The sequence below is a fragment of the Hoplias malabaricus genome, chromosome 10, assembly GCF_029633855.1.
Source record: "Hoplias malabaricus isolate fHopMal1 chromosome 10, fHopMal1.hap1, whole genome shotgun sequence".
In the NCBI taxonomy this organism is placed as follows: Eukaryota; Metazoa; Chordata; class Actinopteri; order Characiformes; family Erythrinidae; genus Hoplias; species Hoplias malabaricus.
The window spans coordinates 8,683,684-8,706,715 of record NC_089809.1 but is presented as its reverse complement, the minus strand read 5'-3'; the positions used below and the strand labels follow the sequence as shown (position 1 = coordinate 8,706,715).

The 23,032-nt window shown below is 38.2% G+C and overlaps 3 protein-coding genes and 1 long non-coding RNA gene across 5 annotated transcripts in view; 1 reads left to right on the top strand and 3 right to left on the bottom strand.

Moving 5' to 3' along the window:
• Positions 1-2,737: 2,737 nt before the first annotated feature.
• On the bottom strand, positions 2,738-5,647 carry apoeb (apolipoprotein Eb). Its single transcript, XM_066683695.1, has 5 exons — positions 5,573-5,647; positions 4,986-5,051; positions 4,701-4,842; positions 3,732-4,019; positions 2,738-3,634 (listed from the first exon to the last, which is right to left on the bottom strand). Exons 1-5 carry the CDS (start codon positions 5,610-5,612, stop codon positions 3,274-3,276), a joined length of 897 nt encoding a protein of 298 aa, XP_066539792.1. The 5' UTR covers positions 5,613-5,647; the 3' UTR covers positions 2,738-3,273.
• A 672-nt stretch (positions 5,648-6,319) lies between these two features.
• The window catches only part of LOC136708137 (uncharacterized), a 28,579-nt gene continuing 11,866 nt past the window's right edge, over positions 6,320-23,032 (top strand). For both annotated transcript variants that reach the window (XR_010804321.1, XR_010804322.1), the window contains exons 1-2: positions 6,320-6,735; positions 8,008-8,101. This is a non-coding gene — a long non-coding RNA (uncharacterized lncRNA). The remainder of the gene's footprint in view (positions 6,736-8,007; positions 8,102-23,032) is intronic.
• LOC136708932 (apolipoprotein A-IV-like) lies at positions 14,796-16,012 on the bottom strand. Its single transcript, XM_066683846.1, has 3 exons — positions 15,973-16,012; positions 15,469-15,619; positions 14,796-15,372 (listed from the first exon to the last, which is right to left on the bottom strand). Exons 1-3 carry the CDS (start codon positions 16,010-16,012, stop codon positions 14,796-14,798), a joined length of 768 nt encoding a protein of 255 aa, XP_066539943.1.
• On the bottom strand, positions 19,963-22,137 carry LOC136708636 (apolipoprotein A-I-like). The gene is made up of 4 exons (XM_066683311.1): positions 21,997-22,137; positions 21,851-21,901; positions 20,995-21,145; positions 19,963-20,898 (listed from the first exon to the last, which is right to left on the bottom strand). Exons 2-4 carry the CDS (start codon positions 21,888-21,890, stop codon positions 20,322-20,324), a joined length of 768 nt encoding a protein of 255 aa, XP_066539408.1. The 5' UTR covers positions 21,891-21,901; positions 21,997-22,137; the 3' UTR covers positions 19,963-20,321.

Below are 23,032 nucleotides of genomic sequence, written 5' to 3'. Positions count from 1 at the left end.
CAGTGAACACAACTGGACTTTAAACTCATTGTTGTACCTTTAAATGTACGCTTATTGACAGTAATCTACCTGTACATTAATTTTAAATAATATATTTTTTTAAATGTATATAATATAAATGAAAACACTGCCAAACTTTGGAAAAGCAGTGTATAAAATATATCTAGAACACTTTGAAACATTCTTGTGACAATCAGATCAGACTGAAGACTTATCTTGACACCTGCATAACCTTAAAAACACCAGATTGCAATGAGGGTTTGGGACAATACCCATCAAAGAAGGGAAGGTGTGTGCATTAGATTAGAAAGAACATGTTTTTGCCCTTACAAGTCTGATTATGTAAGCTGGGGGAGGTTTCGAGGTGGCGTGACCGAGACATGTTTGGAAGGGTTTAATAACTGCAATAATGGGCATACAGAGACACATGAGCACACCCAAAAAAGAAAGGTAATACTCTTAGGAAGTGTTTTCTGGCTCCATACTTGTGCTCTTTGGTGACAGTTTGCATGTTTAGAATTGTTTCACCTTTCACATGCTGTTCGTATAAGTTCATACAAAGCAGACTTATGAGAATATCGCGGGACCACACGCTGTCAGCCACTTAACAGATTTATTGACCCCTGCTTCAACTCTTCAGCTTCATTACTCATGTTTAATAATGTGTGTAACATTGTTTGAGGAGATCATTTTTGAAAATAATAGAGTTCATTATAAAGAAGCCATGCTTTTTTACTTTAAATTCGCTGTATGTTATATTTTTATTTATGGGTTGTTTTCTCATTGCTTTCAAATTGTAAGACTTTGCTGGATAAGGGTCTTTATTTCAGGGGATCAAACCTTTAATAAAAAACAATTAATAAAAGGCAAAATAAAAGCCAATATATTGTATTGCTGTAAATATAATACACAATCACTCTCTCTCTCTCTCTCTTTACATATATATATATATATATTAAAGATGAATTGACCAATAGAAATGATCCATTACTCAGAATAATTCATTCATTATCTGTAACCGCTTATCCAATTCAGGGTCGTGGTGGGTCCAGAGCCTACCTGGAATCATTGGGCGCAAAGCAGGAATACACCCTGGAGGGGGCGCCAGTCCTTCACAGGGCAACATAGAAACACACACACATTCACTCACACCTACGGACACTTTTTTGAGTCGCCAATCCACCTACCAACGTGTGTTTTTGGACTGTGGGAGGAAACCGGAGCACCCGGAGGAAACCCACGCAGACACAGGGAGAACACACCACACAGACAGTCACCTGGAGCGGGAATCGAACCCACAACCTCCAGGCCCCTGGAGTTGTGTGACACTACCTGCTGCGCCACCGTGCCGCCATTACTCAGAATAATATCTTTTTAATTTGATTTCCATTGAAGGAAATCCTCCTTCATGCTTCATGCTTTTCTTTGGACAGTGACAACATTAAAGTTTTCAAGGGTGTAGCTCATTCATTCATTGTCTGTAACCCTTATCCAGTTCAGGGTGGCGGTGGGCCTGGAGCCTACCCAGGATCACTGGGCGCAAGGAGGGAACACACCCTGCAGGGGGCGCCAGTGCTTGGTCCTGGTATTTTCAGAAACGTTTACTCTCTGTCAAGAACATCATCTCCCACTTATGTACTTTTGATTATAAAATAACACTAATTACTGACGACTGAAACGGATTAATAATGTGTGCAAAATAAACCAGTGTGTATATATATACAATCTAGCCCTTTTGTGTTTCTTTGTTTAAATCATACACACATCCTTACTGTTTACTCACCAATGTAAATGCATTGTATAACACCAATGCATGACATCTGTATGTCTGCATGCATGTATCTGTTTGGTCTTTTTAACCCGTTAAAGCCTGGCACATGAAATAATAACACAATAAAACTAATATTTTTTTTAATCACACATTATGTGGCCCTTTAACTAAAAATCCAAAAGTAGTTCACCTTTTTACTGTTGAATGAATCATATTTAGGCATTTAACAATATATTTTTACTTTAATTGGTCTTTCATTTAGTTCACTGCATAATTTTAAATTGTTCTTTTTTGTTCTTGTTTACAAATCTTTAAGTTTTTTTCTTTATTTTGATTCGTTTCAATTAAACAATGTCTTCTCAGGAAAATGTAACTTTGAGCCGATGAGAAACACTGCACCAGAGCTCTTTGACCTATTAGTACTCTGCTCTTTTCCACATTTAGAGGAACTACAGTTGTTTCTGTTACTGTCTGAACCTTGGCTCGAGATCAACAGACCTCCCACAGTCCTCTGTATCATCATCATCATCTTCCTCTGAGTCCGTCTCACAAAATGTCGACAACTGAGACAACAACTTTTGCACACAAAGGCTTTTAAAAGACTAAATATACATTTTAACTTCCTTAAATACTTGCTAAGTCTAAATGTGTTTTGCTGCTGTAAAGAACAGATTGAATTTTCTGAATATCTATCATCATTAATGAGCTTTTGACAGGTAGAATATACTACATCTGTGAAATGGAAAAAAAGTGCTTAGTTTTACCTCAAGTAACATCAGACAAATCACACCTGGAGTCAAATCGATTCTGAAGGCCCACCTCTGTCTCATAGGGACTGTTCAGATCTGGTACTAAACCTTAACAGCATCCACCCAGTAGAGATCAGTGTGTGTGTGTGTAGGTGCTTGAAACAGTATGGATCTAAGCAGACAGTGATTAATAATGAGAAAATGAACAAAGCATGTGAACCATTCCACACTTTTATTGAAAACAGGTTCCAAAACAGCAGTGCGCTCTTGTTGACAGCTAAAAACAGTTCCTGAAAACATTCTCTAATTACTTTGCACGGTTGTTGAAATGTTGGACACTCTTGAAAATTTGACAGTACATGTTTAAAATGGTGCCAATTTGGCCCAGAGTTCACTACCTTGCCTTTTTCCATTACACAAAAGGCCACTAAACTTGAAATCTAATGACCGAGTTGGGAAATAAGACCCTAAGATACACTGTCTACAACGGTTATAACAATGCCCTATTGCACTAAAAAGAAGATACATTGAAGGTATATTCCCAAGGCAGTGGAGTAATACTGAGAGCAGTTGTGATAATAAAACAGTAGTTTGTTTTTGATAAAAAAGACAAGTTCAGCTGTATTGTTTCATACTTGTTCCCCTCCCAAACAGTGAAAAGCAAAAACAGAATCAGTAACACACATTAATCTCATCTTTCCTGCTCTCTCTCCCCCTCCCTCCTTGTGGTTCAACAGGTCCGCCTCGGTGCTCTTAGACCTGTGCGGGGAGAGCAGCTGTGGCCTCTCTGATCTTTTCCATTACGGTCTGCAGCTGGTCACGGATGTTCTCACTGTAGGGTTTAAACAGGCTCGTCAGCTCCTCGATGCGGCCCTCCAGAGAGACACGGAGGGATTCGGCCGTCTGCTCCAGCTGCTCCTTCAGCACGCTGGCCTGGGACTCCAGCTGCTGGCTCACACCCTCAGCCTGACTCTGCAGCACCTCTGTGATGGTCCCCAACTTCTGACTGGCACCATCACGGACCTGGCTCACGTAAGGCTCAAAGCGGTCCTTCACCGTCTCAGCGTTCTGGGTGGCACGGGATTGCAGCTCACCAAGGTAAGTGGTCATGGTGCTAAAAGAGGTCATGCACACAAGAATATAAGTCATCAAAAGCTTTAGTGTCATTAAATGTGATGGGTATGACATATGCCATTGTTCTTCAGACTCACTTGCGGATCTCCTCGGTGTCCTTGCCCAGGCGCTTCCTCAGCTTGCGGGTGTAGGTGCTGATGCGGTTCTTGACGTCATCGGCGTTCTGTTCCATCATGGTCTTCAGCTCCTGTAGGTACTGAGTGGAGCGGTCCTTGGCATCAATCATGTCGTTCTGCAGCTTGCTGGTCAGGAGCTGGAGGTCTTGCTTCAGCTGTCCAGTGGCATCTTGGGCATAGGGTCCGAGCTTAGCCTCTAAATCCTTAGTGAACACGTTCAACTCAGACATGGTGTCTGTGATCAGAGTTCTGCAGTGGAGAAAAGGAAGAGCACAACAGCACATATTAGAAAGATTATATGATTACGTGTAACAGCACAGTACCATGCCCTCATTCTGCAACATGCACAGGTTCTTTGTATTTGAAAATATGATCAAAAAAATAATTGCGCGTGTGTGTACTCTGAAAAGATGTGTGTGTATTCTCACTTAGAACATCTACAAAATATAATTAGACCAGGGAATTCCAACTATTTGGATATCAGTGCATTGTTTAATGGATTACACAATGGCAATAGAGCACTTTGTTTGTGAAACTGCATGGATATGATGCATAATTTAAATATATTGATTTTGTAAAGTTTCTGAAAGAAAATGTGACATCCCTGGGCAGATTTGTGTAATCAACAGAGCACACACTTAAATACTTTTTAAAGACATAACCACACTCTGCATAAAAATCTGGCTTTTCATTTTATAAACTATATTTTAAATATTTCCCATATGTTACTCTCTACATATAAATAGAAACTGTGCTCGAAAGCTTTGTTCCCTGTAGAGGATGTATTTGCGTAATGTAATATAGGACCCTAATAAAAACGTGTATAACTAAGGGTTTTCCATGCAACTGTACATGATTTTATTAGATCCTCAATAATGTAATGGTCTATATGCTTTTCAAACAAGTTCATGTGTATTTCTTTTGACTTACTCAAGTTCCCTGGTGAGCTGGGAGCTTTTGATGTTATCGGCATGTGTGTTGAGCTGAGAGACATACTGCCAGAAACGGTCCACAGTCTCTTCCCATTTGGCCTTGGCTTCATCGGCTTGGGGCAGAAAACGGGCATGGCAGCCTGCAAGATTAAAGACATTTACAGTGTGATACGTGAAGTTGCGTAGAAGTTGCAAAATGGTATTTTACTGTGAGTGGAGGATCTAAAACAGATTTAATTTGCATTAGTTAACAACCTTTGTGATGTAATGATTCTCAACTTACCAGCAATGACTGCCAGAACAAGTACCACAGCTACAGCCCTCATGTTTGGTAGACAGACAAGCACACCTGGATAAAAAGAGGCACAGGGATTATTATAGTGGGTGACTAGGATTTGGAAATAACAAAGATTACATTAAAATACAATAGTGTTAAGAATTGATATGATGTTAATATACATTTGTTACATTTTCTGTTGATTTGCTAAATAAAGTTCCCAAGATAACACACTTTATTTTGCACACACGTGACAGCCAGTTTATTTTGAACATAATTAATGTAGAAATCGTCAAATTGTATCAGAACTTTGATTCTAAAAAGTTGCTCTCTAGAAACTTTGTTTACTTTTATTTAGAAAATAAACAGAACATTTCATTTGACCAGTTCAGATTCAATCTTTTTCACACAGATTTACTAGTAAACAGACTAATAGTCAAAACAGGAACAGAACTGGACAATAATGTATACTATAGATTATTCACATTATTCATACCATATATACATTCATACTACTGGGTGGTACAACACCTTTAAAAAAGCTCTTGCATATAATAATAGATAACAGCAGAGAGTAATTCTCTATCACTCACCTGAGAAGTCTGGTTTGAAGTGTGAGGTGAGTGTGAGCATCCTGCTCTTTTATAGCACACTCCTCATGTGCATGTGACCTCCCCCAAACCCCACCCCTGTGTACCACAATCCCTCTTACACAATTTCTTGCAGAATCTCATGCCATGTCAGCCTTTACTTGTTGTTAACCCATTATCATCCAGTTTTAAATCCCCTTTGCTCCATATATCTCTTGGCTTGTCTAATGATCAAATCATAGGGTTCACAAAGCGGAATAAAATGTGGTCTGATGATTTCCTTCCTAATGGTGTTTGGAACTGTTTTAATGGTTACCAGTGGAAACTATTAATTTACTGAAGTATATTGAAATTATTTATTTCTAGTACATCTAAAACATTTAGGCCTGTAATTTGTATGGTAATATTAAACCATCAGGATACAAAGAGCCCACAAAATACTATTACTCACCAGTGGATACCAATATTATACCTTACATTTTAACATCTGGCACAAGAAAAGCATTTCCGTTTTGGAACTACCTTGTATTAAACAAGCAGATTCGGGCAGCCGTGATTTCTTACATCATAATCCTAACCACTGATGTTAACCTGTCTTTCAAGATGCTGGTGATGTTAATGGGTGCATGGATTATTTGCTCCTTAATGTATTTATATTAATTAATCAAGGTATTTACCAACATTAAAACGTTCAAACACATCATTAGTTCACATTTGTGTTGGTGTTATTTGCTTTGGGTTTACATCAGAAGTTCCGCCTTTTTCTCTGTGTAAGACAGTAACAGAAATGACATGGAGGGGACATAAAGCAACGAACGTGGTCTGTGGACTATAAAGAAAGTACGTCTTTTAAAATGTTTCTGACACGCTATAAAATAACGTCCTTGCAACGTTAAAGAGCGCTGTAAGGACGTTGCTTTGTTAGCTGGACACCTGGCTGTGAACTGTGGGACTTGTTTTTTTTTTTAAATACATTCTCTTAGACGGGTTCCTCCTCTAGTGTGTTTTACAAGCGGTTTGACTGATCAAAGAGACTGCTTTTGTCGCCAAGACGCCACAACGTCTCAAACAGTGTTTTGGAACTGTGACTATCTACGAAATTAACATAATTATCGCCCATCGCTCTCTTGAGACTCTCACGGTCGCTGTACCCTCAGCTCGTAAGTGTGAGTATGCTAAGCTAATCAGTGATCACCCCGTGTTTACAAATGAAAAGCAACATTCAAAATGAATGGTATCGCTTTAATTGACTGTTGCCAAGTCTAAAAAACTTCTACTAGGTGCCAAAATATAAGGTAATGACTGGACTTTCCCAAATTGTGGGTTTTGAATGATAGGTTCTTTTAAAGAAAACATTTGTTTTAGATATGTTCAGAGGTTTGTGGGTTCGTTGTAAAGTATTCTAAAATAATATTATATATAAAACAATTTATTTTACTGAAGCACTTTTAAAGAATATATGTTTTTCCACATGCACACTTCTAAGTTCTCTAGACTTGGAACCTGTGCTGGATTTGTAATTTTAATAAGTCTTAAACGCAGTTGTTGTAGTATATTGTTCAGGGGTATGTCCTACTTCTCTACCAACAAGTTACACGTTTATATTTAGCACCAAATTCCTTTTTTAAGTTTTATTAAGGTTCTGCCCCTAGCCTGTTTTTCTGTCCCATCACAACTACTGCACTTAGATTTAAATAACATTTTTCTGGACCTGATACCCTTTTTTAAGTTTATTTTTATTTTGTCATTGCTAATTTGCCAAGTCATTTTATGTGAGCAATTATTTCACTGAAGTAACAAGACCTTTATTGATGATTTTTGGACTGGCGTCTATATGTCTACAGCTAAATGTCATGTCCTGAAGTCATTTCTGTTTTCTGTCAAAAGTAGGGAATGTTTTTTGGGCAAAGGCTTTTGATTCTACATCACAGTTCATAGGGCTGTTCCACGTCTTTGAGGCCATTTGTTCATCTGTTAAAGATAAGAACCCACACTCTTTTATCCTGTCATAGGTAATGAGAGTAGATTTAGCTGTAAGACAGGCACACTTACATTCATGTGGGTTTTAGCTAGGCTTTGCTGGCTGTTTAAACATATGAAAGAGAATATTTTGTTAGACAGTCTTTCTTTGTGCAGATTTTTCTGGAATAATAATGTCTCATCTGTTTCAGTTTCCACTTCTTAAGTGATCTTTAGACTCTTGTCCCAACTTGTCCCTTTCACCACATGCAGCTCTTCCCTTTAAAGCCCCAGCCACTCTCCAAAACAAGACATGGCTTTGTGATCTGAGATCCAGCCAGGATTACATTGAGGATATCAATTTGCAATACTGCAATATACAGCAAGACATTTAATCTTTAGAAAAATGTTTGCTCATGATACACAAATAATGTAGTAGCCTTATATTAATTTTCTGTCTCCCTTTTTTCTTTCTTTAGGTAAAGATAAATGAGAAAATGCTGATGTGCTGCTACTGTCTGAATTAGGCTGAAGGCCAAGTCGATCAATTCAGTAAATGTTTTAATCTTCAAGGTAAAAAATATATATATAGTTTTAAGGATTCAAGATTTTTTTCCCCAAAAAACTCAGTACTTAAATGTTTTTTGTGGCATTTCAGTGACAAAATGTTTGATCAACATTTACTTTATGAAAAAAAAAAAACAATTTGTAACTGTTGAATATTTATAGGTTTCCAAAAGGTCTCAAAAATGCACTACAGTCTAAAGAAGCTGTAAATGAGGCCTACATCACAAGCTTTCAGGAGTGGTCAACCATGTTTACCAACAACAGGATGTTTAGAGCGTGAATTTTGACATGTCTGTAAATTTTTAACCACAGCTGTGACAGTATGTAATATGCTTGTATCATTTCCGTAAATACATTTTAGGACTAACTGTTTATCTGAAATGGTTATCATTATTGTATTTACCCTGAGAGGCATTGGTTATTGTTCACCTTTAGTGTAGCAGGTAATTTTTGCCATGTAGCTAAAAGAGTAGCGTACAACGGAATTAGAAATTCGCTGCACGTATAATGGGGCAGACACAGTGTAATTGTGGAATGCAGTGTGTAGCTGAAGTCATACTATGGAATAAACACTCAGTTCTCTTCCACATCAGGACCACAGTGTGAATAGTGTTTAAACCCTGAATCGGTGCACAAACCCATGGCATGTAGTTTCACAGGATACAATTAATGATCATGAAAATGATGGATCCAGAGCGAGTGGAACTCCCGCCCCCACGAGGCTCCATCACTTTACGGCTCGGACTCGTACAATAAACTAAAACCGTATTCATCGCAGTCAGGGGCTGCACTGATGGGGGTTAGTCGTCATGTCTGTGGATGCATTTAATAAATAATTCTGTTCACTTCACTGACTGCTGCTTTCGCTCACTCATAGAGCACAGACTGTGAGTCTGTCTACATTTTATAATCAATAACAACCCAAACAGTGTTTCCCTAAATATTCCCTAAATTATCCAGACCTTTTTTACTCAATTAATCTGAGATTTTTTTGATAATCTGAGATTATGACTTAATTTTCTGAATCTCTTTTTGTTTCTCTCTTTTTTTTTCTCAGCGCAGTCGCCCTAAAACTCTAGCTTACTCTAACTCTAGTCGTAGCTTGAATAATTTCTATGATTTTTATTTATCTATTTTTTTTTTGTAGAGCTGCTGATTGCTGACATTGCTACAAATGTAACATACTTGGAATATACCACTAACCAATTGCAAAGATTTTTTGCATTTTTCTCTGAGTTGATGTCATGTCTGAATGTGTTTAAAAGTTGATGCCCTTCTCAATACTTTAAGACACTTCTCTTTCCAGAAATGCCTGTTTCCTCATTTTGTGATGAAATATTCAGTCAGAATAAACACAGGGTTACTAACGGTTATGAGTCATTTTAGGTTTGAGTAGGCTAATGGTTATTGTCAGAATTAGATACAGAATAGAGTAATTTGTTCTGAAATGGATAAATCTGAACCAAATAAAGCACAGATATTTAGACTTTGTAACATTTAATCTACTTGCTTTTGTAGCCTGCCCTGGCAAGCCCTCCACCCCGAACAAGCTGCCAAAAAGATACTTCTCAGTGCAGTTTACTCAAATATGTAACTGGAAGGATATACTGCCTGTATGTCTGCATCTTCACTAAAATTACCGTCTGTATTTCTTACTGTGTTTCGTTATCCATTTCACAGTTACCCTTTAACCAACCATTCAGCATCTTGCAGTCTTTGATCTTTAAAAACCCAATACGCTATATGCAGTCATCAAAGACTCATTGTGTCTGTGGTGATAAAACAGGTAACAGACGCATGTTACACTTCTTTAGATCTAGTTAATTGTTTCCAAGTGGTTGTGGATAGAACGTCTGTAAGATTAAGCTTCTTAAGGCAGCAACATCCGGTGTTCAGTGTAGAATATCAATATAACTGTATTTTGCACATACATATAAACAGGGGCTAACTGACCAATAAAAAACATTAATGATTTATCAGCATTCATTATATCCTCGGCATAAAACATTAAATAGCTACAGCACAGTGTAAGCTGCCCTTGATAATTATCTGTGTAAAATGTATCCAAGCTTCACATTTTCATAAAAATAACATATTTAACAGCCATATAAACTTCCAGACCATTTAGAAGTTTCGCTCTGCATAATAAGTTTGCCACCTTTCCCCCTGTTCTTCAGGTCTCAGGACCCCCACAGAGCAGGTGTGATGTGGTGGTGGATCATTCTCAGTGCTGCAGTGACACTGACGTGGTGGTGGTGTGTTAGTTGGTGTTGTGCTGGTGCGAGTGGATAAGACACAGCAGTGCTGCTGGAGTTTTAAACCCTGTGTCCACTCACTCTCCACTCCATTGGTCTAACTTTTAGATGTAAAGTCAGAGAGAGTAGATAATCTATTACTGCACAGTTTGTGTTAGTTGTCCTCTAGGACGCTGCCCACAGGATCATATTGGCTGGATATTTTTGCTTGCTGGAACTTTCCCACTGAGGGTTTTAAATAATCCAGCAGCACTGCTGTGTCTGATCCACCACCACCACATCAGTGTCAGTGCAGCTCTGAGAAAGACCCAAAACCCAAAGCACACCTGCTCTGTGAGTCCTGAGAAAGCAGGCAAACAAAGTATGCAGTGCAACAGAAAAATTACAGTCTTTAAATGTAGAATTTAAAGTGCTCCTATGTGGTTCGTGGAGCCAAAAGAATGGGCAGTTAGTGTAGAAACTAGGAGGTTGTCCTAACTTTGTGATGACTGTGTAATCATGCTTCATAAAACAGTTTAAACTACTGTATTATGAATTTTAAAATGTATATAATGTATTTTAGCATTATCAGTTATTGGACGTTTTAGACAATTAACATCAGTGTACTGGCCACAGGGTTTATTTATTTATTTATTTTTAATTATCATTACTTTTAAACTTTTTTAAACTATATTTACATTTTAACGTACAATTCTTTAACCAACGTCTTTAGCAGGATTGAAATTGTACGTCACTCTGGATAAAAGCATTTGGCAAATCATGTAAAAGTAAAAATATAAATTGTGGTGTCTACTGCAGATTGTTGTCCTTGCTACAAGAATCACAGCATAAGGATTATTCACTTGTGGAAAATGTCTGCTCCTATTGATACTTGAATTAGCCGACAGTGTGAATAAGGACGAAGGATCCACATTAGTTCAGTGGATTTGTGCAAAAACAATACCCAGAGAGTGTGAGCAACTATGAACTCTTGTAACTCCAGTTTCTGTCGTGTTGTGCTGGGGATAGTGGTCTATGATTCAGCTGTAAGTTTTGACAGACGGAGGATTTCTGCTCTCCTTTAGCATTAGTCACTTTTTTCACTTCAGTTAAGCAATCCAGGTCAAAGGGCTTTCAGCTGTTTTGTATCACAGTGAGCGATCATCTGAGCATTAATCATCCACCCCAAATTGCTCTCCTAAGTTGGCACAGCTCTTCGGGCTCTAAAACATCACCATGACTTTGTCCAGTTCAGAAGTGCACATACTAAAAAAATGAAAGAAAAGAACTGTAATTTGTGTATGGGTTTGTGTGGTTAAGTTATCTTTAATAGTGCCTTGATTAATATGTTCGGCTTGCGATGACCTGCTCTTTGTGTGAAGTTGCTTTGAACTGCTTTGTGTGAAGGGTGAGAGTTGTTTGTGTGCTGATGTCAGTGCTTGGGCAACTTTGAGCATGTAAAAGAGGAAGGACAGGTACAGTTGTAGACATGTGGGGACAGTTCTGCACATGTAGCCTTTGGCATTTGTGAGATACAAGTGTGTTTTGGTTTGTGGTTATCCAAGATTGCATGTTATTGATGGTCTGTGTTTGATTAAAGGTTGTAATGGTGGAAAATCTAGTATTTTTTTTTTCTTTTAAAACACGAGTCATTGTTAAGACAAAGTAAGATAGATACTATTTTATTGACCAGAAGACAAATACACATTGTTAATTGCTACACATTATATTTTATTTTATCCATGTACTGGAATCTGCATTTATTTAGACCAGCTTTTATTATTATTTAATTTTAATAAAAAAAAAATTATAATGTAAGTGGACAAAAAGGAGGACATATGAAACACAAAATAACACAACAGCTAAAAATACAAACCTCATTTCCAGAAAAGTTGGGACATTTCTTAAAGTTCAATAAAAATCTACAACTTTACTGTGTAAATAGGGAAAAAAAACATAGATTGTGACGCTTGCAACACATTCCCGAAAAAACATAGATGCCTGTTTAGCTCTTTGGTAAATATATATACATTGTCACATTTTAATTACCTTCTTAAAAGGGGGAGTGAGTATACACGTTGCTTTTAGCCTGTGGGAATTTTGCCCATTCTTGAGTTCCACAACTCTTTTCAGTTGGAGACAGACTCTGTGTCTAGGAGGCCATGCTTTGATGGAATGTATCCAAATTTGGGAGTTGGCTAACTGCGTTACCGAAAGAGCTACAAACCTATTTATTTTCATATTTCATATTTATTTGGTTTACTTGTTTTTGGGCTTTTCTTTTACTTTGTTTATTTACTTTTACTTTCCTTTCTGTATATAAGTGAATTGCATCATATCTAAACTTCCGAGAAATAAATCTAAATGAATACCTACTTTACTGGAAATGAAACAAAAAGAAGCCTCTTATCTTTGCTCAATATTGCAATTAGTTCCAAAGTAAATATTGTCTTTATAAAGAGGATATCTGGCAGAGGTAACTTATCACTAGAGGGCATATACAGTACATTAACAACTGTCTTGGGATTGTAGGCAAGATTCTTTGTTATTTACTGATAGAATAATATGCATTTAGTCATATAGAACATACAGATCAAAGGTAGTTGGATGCTAACATATTTACTTTATGGATAATTATTCAAGAATTGTCATCATAATGAGCAGAATGAACAGCTGGTAGCTAACACGGGGATAAATCACGTCTCAGTTCATAAATGTCAAGCCTCAGTCAAAGAGGAAAAAAGAGTAAAGTGAATTACTTATTATTTTATAAAAATGGGCACATGTCAGCACTGACAGTAAGGGACCATTATAAATATCAGAAGACCTGAAATCTCAAAGTGAGAAATATAAGCCAAATAAATAATGTTCCTAACTGTGAGTGTGAGTTGCTTGTTGCGGTTGTTTATAATGTGGGGGTGGGCAGAGCTTTTGCAGTGTGGGGCACAGCAAGGCAAATGAGTGAGACATATAATGCATGCTGTGTCTGCGTGGGTTTCCTCTGGGTGACTGTCTGTGAGGAGTGTGGTGCGTTCTCCCTGTGTCTGCGTGGGTTTCCTCCGGGTGACTGTCTGTGAGGAGTGTGGTGCGTTCTCCCTGTGTCTGCGTGGGTTTCCTCCGGGTGACTGTCTGTGAGGAGTGTGGTGTGTTCTCTCTGTGTCTGCGTGGGTTTCCTCCGGGTGCTCTGGTTTCCTCCCACGGTCCAAAAACACACGTCGGTAGATGGATTCACTACTCAAAATTGGATTGGCTATGCAAGGGTGTGAGTCTGTGAGTGAATGTGTGTCGAACTGCGAAGGACTGGCGCCCCCTTCAGCATGTGTTTCTGCTTTGCACCCTGTGATTCCTGGAAGGCTCCGGACCCAGCGTGACTCTGAACTGGTTACAGAAAATGAATGAATATAGAAATGACCGTGTTCAGTTGAGTCTGGAAGCAAAAGACCTGCTAAAAATATTCTCATCTGCAATGTCCAGTAGATGTACGGGAAAGTGTGAACATATTCTCTGATGTGTTTCTGTTATGTTGGATATTTTATATGGGAGAATGTCAGTATTTAATATAAGGGCTTTTACCATAGTTTATTAGTGCTTTCTTGCTTGTTTGCTTCCTTCCATTTTTTTCTCTGTAACATTTTTAAATGGTCACCTTTCTTGCTATAATTTCTCTTTATAACAATTTTTCTTGAATAATGTCTTTCAAACATTTCTTTGGTTTGTCCCCAGTTTTTTAAAATTCAGCAATTTATTGAAAATATGAACCCATAAGAAACCAGACTCAGCTAAAATATGAGAAATATAAAACAGAACAAAGAAACAACACGGAACACAGATTTTGTTCTTGAAATGGTATTACAGTGAGTCGTATTTAACATAGACCAAGTTACAAAAGAATCTGAATTGTTTAAAATGTTTGGAACACGCATTTTATAAACATATAAATTTGCTTTTAAAGTAAGTATTTCTATGGTCTGTATGTACCCACCAAGCACGCACTTTTATTCTATAAATGAGGTCACACATCCCAAAAAACACAGGATGTTGAGTAAATATCACTTGGGGACATCATGACTTAAAGTGAGGGAGAAGGCTGTGTATGGAACTTTCCAAACTTTTTGCTTTGCTTGAAAAGCAAGATAATGAAATAAATTGCATGTATTATACTGCACTAATGCTAACATTGGGGAGCCATGGCCTAAAGGTTAGAGGAGAGGGCTTCGGATTGAAAGGTTGTTGATTCGATTCCCACGACCAGCAGGAAAATTGGGGGGTGTTGGGAGTGAAGGAACAGCACTGTCCTCCTCCCTCAGTCCATGGCTGAGGCGCCTTTGAGCAAGTGAAAATATTGTGGTATATATATATATATATATATATTGTGTGTGTGTGTGTTTGCAGAGAAAGCAGCAAAGTTCTTTTTTATTTTCCTTTACATCTAACAGTCATTACTGTGGGATATATTCTGGCAGTGTTTAGCTGGATTTGGAGAGAGACTCATAAAGAGAGTCAAGTCGATCTTTCAGGTATTGGGCATAGGGATCCAGTTTCTCTCTCAGATTTTTGGCATAGGGAGCTAGATTCCGCTGAACCATTGCGGCTCTCTGGGAAACCTGGGCCTGGAAATCCTCAGCCAGGGGGGACACAATCTTCTGGAATTGATGCAGATGCTGATTAACTTTCTGTTTCAGCTCGTCTGTGTAGGGGCCGAGCTGAGACTGCAGCCCTTTGACACTCTCCTCCAGGCTACTTTTAAGCTCCTCTGTCTTCTGAAGTACTGTGGCCTTCAGGGCCTCAGAATCCAGAGACTCAGCATAGGGGGCCACAGCCGCTCTCATATCCTCGACCCTCTGCTGAATTTGGGCTTTTAGATCCTCAGTGTAGCGCTCTAGTTTGGCCCTCACTGTGGTCAGATCTCTCTCCAGATGCTTCTTCAGGACCTCAGCTTCCTTGGTGATTTTGACCACGACGTCCTGGGCCAGGGGCCTCATTTTGTTCTGAAGGGTGACGACGTACTCACTGGCCACATTGGCACTTTCTCTAAATTTAGCACTATGGAGTAAAAACAAATGTTTAAACAAGTAACGACAACACAGAAAAGATACAGATTCTAATGAGAGTAAGCATTAATTAGCTCTGTTCATTTACTTCACTTCCTGTCCCAGTTGAGACTCTTGAATCATCTTCAGAGTTTCCTCTGCAGTGTGTGTTGCCCGGCGTACATAATCCCATAATCCACGAGGCATTTGTGCCACTTGCAATTCGATGTCACCGTCATAGATTAATTTGGCTTGGCTGCCTGCGTAAAGAAATGAGTTCCTAGTCTTTAACACACTGTGTCTGTGCGAAAAGAAATGTAATTTATACATGATTTCTACTTTATTTTGCACACAATTACTGAGGAGAACAATCGCTGTCAAATAAACTCTACCTCAGTGTTTAGTTTACTATATCATTTGAACACAGAAGCTGTGCTTTACATTGTATGAACATTTCATAATGAACGGACCAATAGAAATGTTTTAAATTTTCATTGAATTCCACCGAAATTTAAGGTTTTTTCCTTCTTTTTTAAAATTTTTTTTTGCGTCAGAGCTTATGTTCTCTGTATACATTTGCCATATTTCTACTCATCCAAGGTTAGATTTATACCTGTGAATACAGCTAGCACCAAAACCACGAGGGCCTTCATGGTTGTTTATGGATTCTGTAAGTTTTCCCAAAAAAATAAAAGAAAAGTTATTTAACAGCAAACCTTCATAAACATTTAGAACATATGTAGACGTGAGCTTTGCAGTTCAGTTGTAGGCTTACCTTTTGGTGACAGTATTCTGTTATTCTCTAGACGTAGCTTTTGAAAGTCAAGCAGAGTTGTCGGTGTGTATATATACTGTGTGTGCTATTGGAAAAACAAAGTCCAGGACGTGGTGCATTGCTGTCAGTGCTGCTTCACATCACAATACACTGATTGGACCCTCAGTTGCCACAGAGCCTGAGGTTCTGCTGAGACTTTGATAAATGACTGACTACTGCAGCCTAATAGACGCTAGAGTAAATTTCAGTCAATTGATTGTACAATGGAAGTTATTTGCTTTACATCACTACAATCATTTCAGAAGGGATCAGAGGCGGCAGTACACAAGTACACAAGTCCCATGAGTAAGAGTCTCAGGAATAAAGTACTCTAGTAAATGTTAAAGAATGGGTTACATTTTTTGCTCAAGTTAAAGTTTAAAGGTACATACTTTTATATGGATACTTTTATAAGGTAAAAAGAAGTGAAAGTATTATTTAGTTTTTATTTTTACTTACTTAAGTTACTTAGACACACAAAATCATGACACTGAACATCAATAATGTTATACTTACTGCTGTATAATATATATTTATATCATGTGCATTTATCTACCTGAAGCCCAAGCTAGTTGTTGATACTATAGAGCTTCCCTTTAAAACTACCTCTCATATGCTATTGCTAATGTTGTGTTGAATACACAAGTGTAATGGAGTGATACATGCAGTAGTAAAAAGCGAAAAAATAAATAAATAAATAAATTATGTCATTGGCAACAGGTTAATGACATGACTGGGTTTAAAACGAGCATCTGAAGAGGCTGCGTCTTACATAGCGAGTCTGTATGCAGGGCACAAGACCCAAAACAAATATTAACTGGTTGTGATTAAAAACAGACCCTGTTCTCTAGGGGGAAATCGATGCATGGGCTCAGAAATGATTCTGCATTCTCAAGTTAAATCTCCTGAATGCAAAGAAGAAACTATGTATAAATTGGATTTAGAAACATCTTCTCAGGGCCTGAGCTTATTTAAGGTGGACTGGGACAAGGTTAAACATGTCCTGTGGTTTGACAAAATATCAAAATATGACATTTGTTTTGGAAATCATGGACGCTGCATTCTCCGGGCTAAAAAGGAAAGAGGCAATGTTATTAGTACACAGTTCAAAAGTTAGCATCCGTGATGGAACGGGAGTGCACAGGGCACATGGCATGGGTGATTTACACAACTGTGAAGACACCAATAATGCTAAATATTTATTTCAGTAAGACGATGGCAATCCACATTCTTCATGGATATTAGAGCAGCGGAACTAGAACTAGACCCTTTGAAAATATTTGGTGCCTTACAAAATGAAAGCGGATGTAATGTCTCTGTATCCTTTTTGTAATGTGTAGCCATAATCAAATTCAAAATCAATACTATTTCTCAGTTCAACATTTACAATTTTGTCTTTCTAAACTGCCCAATGAACGTAGAGTACAGTGTTTGTAATAGTCAGTTGGTACATGGGACAGTTTTGGTCAGAGTTGTCATTTTGTTAATTAACATTCTAATTATTGGGAATCTCTTAACAGCATGGAAGCACAAATCTACAACTTCACCCACTTCTGAGGCCTGGTTTATTAGCTTCATTTTATTATCAGATGCAAGTGGGCAAATTGTGCAGACTGGTATAAATTGTACGTTTTTAAGTAGCTGCCATAACTGATGCAATTTTTTTTCCTGTTGAATTGAATAATTGCATGTCCTGGAAATAGATTTTCACTTTGTAAATCTGTGGCACTCCATAACAGAGCTTAAAGAACTGACCCAAAGCATTCACCAAATTTAATCATATGACCTACATACCCCTGCTTCTCTTTTTTGTAAATGAACCTGATGCAGTATTACTCCAGTGTGTTCCAAGCATCGTTAAAACCCCGCTATACCAGCCTTTTGAATTGATGTATTGAAGACGTTGTTCTGTTTCAGATAAGAGGTTAACCTTTGAGCAGTGACACTGAAGACACTTTGCCTTCTACGTTGAATGGCTATCTGTTGCTAGATGTAACACAAAAAGGAAAATTAAGCTGTAGGTCACAAGTCAGGAACCAAGAGGATGTACTTATGGTACACCACTATCTAATTTTAAAAAGTATTCAGGTGGTCAAAGTTAATAAATTATCTAAAGCGATGTTTTGTGAGAATGAGTGGTTTATCTTTGAATATTTTCAGAATATTTCTCCATTCGGGTCTCTGTCGGCTATTGGTCAGACTGCCCAGCATAAGTCACTGTTTTGTCTTCAAGTTAAAAATATATAAAAGGCATTAGTCAACATCAAGTAATTGGCCATGTCTGGTAGTTGCATGGTGATATACCTTGCTAAAGCAGTGTAAGTTGTAATATCTGTTGATTGTGTCTCAAAAAATGCATAATTTTATACAGTAATGCCTTCCACCTGATATGCTTTCTCATACTTAATCTTGTTCTATATCTGTCATGAAACGTAAGTACGCATAATTGCATAGTCATTAGAGTTAGGTTTTATCTTTTATGGATACACAGAGCACAGGTGTTGAGCCAGTTTTATATGTTAGGGCAAATTATATGTTAATTACAATCCACTGTTTGCACTGACAGACTCTATTCCTTAGCAATTCAATTGGGACCCAATGTTCAAATAAATCTATTTTTGTTAACTTAAAAAAAATCCCCAAAATGTTGCATTAGGGCAGGGTGATAGGGAGATGGGAGTATGTTATTGATGACTGACATGTGACCTGATGCTGATGTTTCAGGTGTGATAATCAGCATGCTGCATGAGGCAAAGCAAATTCATGGTGTTAAAAGAACATAAAATACATTAAGAAAATATGGTATAAAAAAAAGTAACCCTGTAATACTATTATTTAGACTTTTAAAGCAAAGTTATATAATGATAATTAATTTTATAAATGGACCAGACTTACATTTTATGTTAAATGTACAATTTGGAGAAAGTACAGAATGCAATAAGTTTGCACTGCACTTAAATGTACCTGGGTTCAAGCCCGGCAAAATAATAATCCATTCAAATCTAATTTTAAGTTAAAGACTAAATTCAAGTTAATTTAATTAAATGACATGTTAATTTGTTACAGGTACTTTATAATATGTTATGTTCAGCATGTGACAACATTAAACATTCATTCATTCATTGTCTGTAACCGCTTATCCAGTTCAGGGCACCCGTCCTTCACGTGGCGTCACGCACACTTACACCTACGGACACTTTTGAGTCTCCAATCCAAATACCAACGTTTGTTTTGGACTGTGGGATGAAACCGGAGCACCCTAAGGGCAGCTGTGAAGGAGTTATCAGAAATAGTTGAAAGGTCTAGTCAGTGGTTGTGGGAATAAGGAGAGCTGGGGGGAACTGTTGGCACTGAGCATGCATTAACGGTGCCAGTGGGGCTAGGTACAGCCTTATTCACAAGGGAGGCCAGTGTGGATTTACGGTTGTTAATGGTTAAGGGTGAGGTAGGACTGTAAAACTGGCTTAAAGGGGGGCGTGGGGGGTCCTTCACTGTGGTTGTTAAGGGTCGCTGGTTGCTGATTGGATCATAAACGGTTAAAGCAACCCTAGTGGGAAGGTGTAGGATTCAAACAACAGAAATTTTGTGACTGTTAATGTAAAATCCAGGATTGCACTGTACACATTTTTAACTGTTGACAAATATTTACCCTTTTCCTCTTTAATATTTAATCTATTATGTGTAAGATGACATCTGTAGGTGCTGTTTCTTTTGTTTAATGATGTGTGGTTTTGTTTATTTATTTATTTTTAGGAAGATGAAGGAACACTGTTGGAATTTTGTTGGGTTATTAATATGCAAATTTTTTATTCTAGCATAAATACAGTGAATGACAATGTCATTTTCAAACCTGCCACGTATATTACAAACACATTCACAAATAGCAGAAAGCTCCTCAGCACAAGATAAACAGACAACAATTAAAGTTTGCTGGTAATGTTTCTATTTCAGAAGATATTCACAGCAGCTTTTTTTTTCTCAAATTAACAAAGCCTTTTTGAGATTTTAGCAAGCTGGCAAAAGTGGTCAGTGCTTTAGCACTGTATGTATAACATAGAACCATGGATCAAATGTGTATCATTTCAGCTTCACAGTTTTATTTGGAGAACCAGAGTCTATTAGTGAGGTCATAGCGGTCTTTGGAGTGTTTAGCTGGTCTTGCTGAAGGACTCGTAAAGAGAGGCAAGCTGGTCTCTCAGGTTCTGAGCGTAGGGATCCAGTTTCTCCCTCAGATCCTCGGCATAGGGAGCCAGACTCTGGTGGACGGACTTGGATCTCTCGAGTACTCTGGCCTGAAGATCCTCAACCAGAGGGGTCACTGTCTTCTGGAATTCTTTAAGGTGCTCATCAACTTTCTGTTTGAGGTCAGCTGTGTAGGGCTCGAGCTGAGACTGCAGCCCCTGGACTCTCTCCTCCAGGGTTCCTTTAAGCTCCTCTGTCTTCTGAAGCACAGTGGCCTTCAGGGCCTCAGAATCCAGAGACTCAGCATAGGGGGCCATAGCCGCTCTCATATCCTCGACTCTCTGCTGAATTTGGGCTTTCAGATCCTCGGCGTAGGGCTCTAGTTTGTCCCTCACTGTGGTCAGATCGGACTCCAGGCGCACCTTCAAGACCTCAGCTTCCTGGGTGATTTTGCTCATGATGTCCTGGGCCAGGGGGCTCATTTTGTTCTGGAGGGTGACGGCGTACTCACTGGCCACATTGGCACTTTCTGTAATTTTAGCACTGTGGAGCAGATGACAAGAAATACGCATATATAAGTAAAAAGCAAAACTGTGTTTTAATGGGTTAAACATTTTTGAATGAGTTTGGCTTGCTTACTTCACTTCCTGTCCAAGTTGAGACTCTCTAATTTTCTTCAGTGTGTCCTCAGCAGTGCGTGTTGCCTGACCCACATAGTCCCAGAATGCATCAGTCAGTTGCTCCAGCTGTGGTTTGGGCTCATCAGCATAGAAGAAGTTGGCTTGGCTGCCTGGTGTAGACCATAAATGTGTATCGTTTCAGTTACAGCACGCAAATGTTCAAAAATAAGATTGCAAACAATTCTAAAACCGAAGAATTAATGTATAGTAATAATTATTATTTACGTTTTAAAGAAATGTGGATATTCCTTAATGGCTGGGCATCATGAGTTAATGCTTTAGCCTACACCTTTAATCAGCATTTGTTTTGATTTGATTTGTTTTGATTGTCATATCTCTTAATGTATATTGAAAAAAAGTTAAATTAAGTAACAAAATGTAACCATTTATTTTTAACACAATAACAATCAAAAATCTAAAATGGTCACCCACAGGCAACACTCGCTTTATATTCTCCAATATATAAAATATATAACACGAATGGTGCAGTAAAACATGAAGAGAGTGTGTAATTTTTGTAAATACTCTTGGTGCTTATTTGAAATTCTAGGCATTCTGAATATAATGTCAACACGGTAATTTCACCCTGAGTTGTGCAAACATCTGCACGTTACGATACGTACAGTACAGGATTAGATTGTAAGTTATTCACTTTTTCTGTTTATATTGATTATATCAGAACCATCAGTGCTGCTGTACAGTTTACTGCTGATGACAAATCAATGAAGGCAGACAGTTAATGTAAATACTTCTGTTTACTTTTCCATATCATTATTGTCATTCAGTTCATGTGAGAACAAGAAAACCACATGTACCTGTAAATGCCACAATGGCAAGGATCAGGAACACTTTCATTTTGCTGTTGGCTAAAAAGAACAGAGAAAGCAGACACCTTTTAACACCTTCATTCTACACACACTGCATCTAACTGTTTTAGCAGAGAGCTTCAAATGTGACTCACCTCTTGGCAGCTGTTTCCCACTGAATGTTTGCTCAGTCCAGTACGCTAGTCAGTCTAGACAGAGTATGGCAGTATATATATGTATAGGCAGAGGACTAGTTCACAGTACAACCCAAAGTCCAGCACTCAGTGCCATGTTGTCAGTGCCGCTCCTTTTTTTTTTTTTTCCTACGTTTCAGGGCTGTTACTAGGCAGCAGTCACATGATGCTAAACCTGTATCTGGACTTGTAACATCGATGCCAAGCCCCTAACTGAGCCACAAATAAGATGTCAGTAAGTTGTTTTCAAAAAATTGTACCATGACATGTTTTTCTAATAGAAACAATGAATACAACTTTATTATAAATAAAAACAAGTAAATCTGTATCTGAGCATGAAGCTGACACACACAGATTTTAGAGCAATACTGTAGTGTATAAATGACCTTTGTGCTTCCACAGTTCAGCTGGGAATCTGAACTTTTTCCTCAGGAGGTGTGTACGGTGTGTGCTTTCACAGGAGACACTCTCTGCTTGTTTCCAGATAACACCCACCCGTTTCTCTGCCAAAGTGGGGTCATATTTGGTCAAGACACTAGCTTTGACTCTGACATTTCACTAAAAGTTTTAGGACATTTTCTTGTGCCATATTGTGTTTACATGTAGTCACACCATGAAGGAAGCATTTGAATCCTAAATCACATCCTAAATAATGCCTACTGAGGCAGAATTCTGAGGGAGGAAGGTGCAGGTCATGTCTGAATCCAATGTTTGGATAAAATGCAGCCTTCTTTTTGTTGTCATTATAAGTTGTAGTTATTCCAGCTAGTTAACATTAGCATAACAGTAATGTGGCTGTATTGCACTAAAATGTGAGTCAGTTACAGCTACCGTCATGTTACAAGGTTATTTTCTGAGACACTGACTCATAAGATAGAATGGGCAGCCAGAGCCAAACAGCCCTAAACACTCACTACACACACTGTGCAGGGCCCTGCAAGTTAACGAACGCACCCTCGTCTCCCCCTCGCATCACGTTAGTGAGAGTTAGTGTATC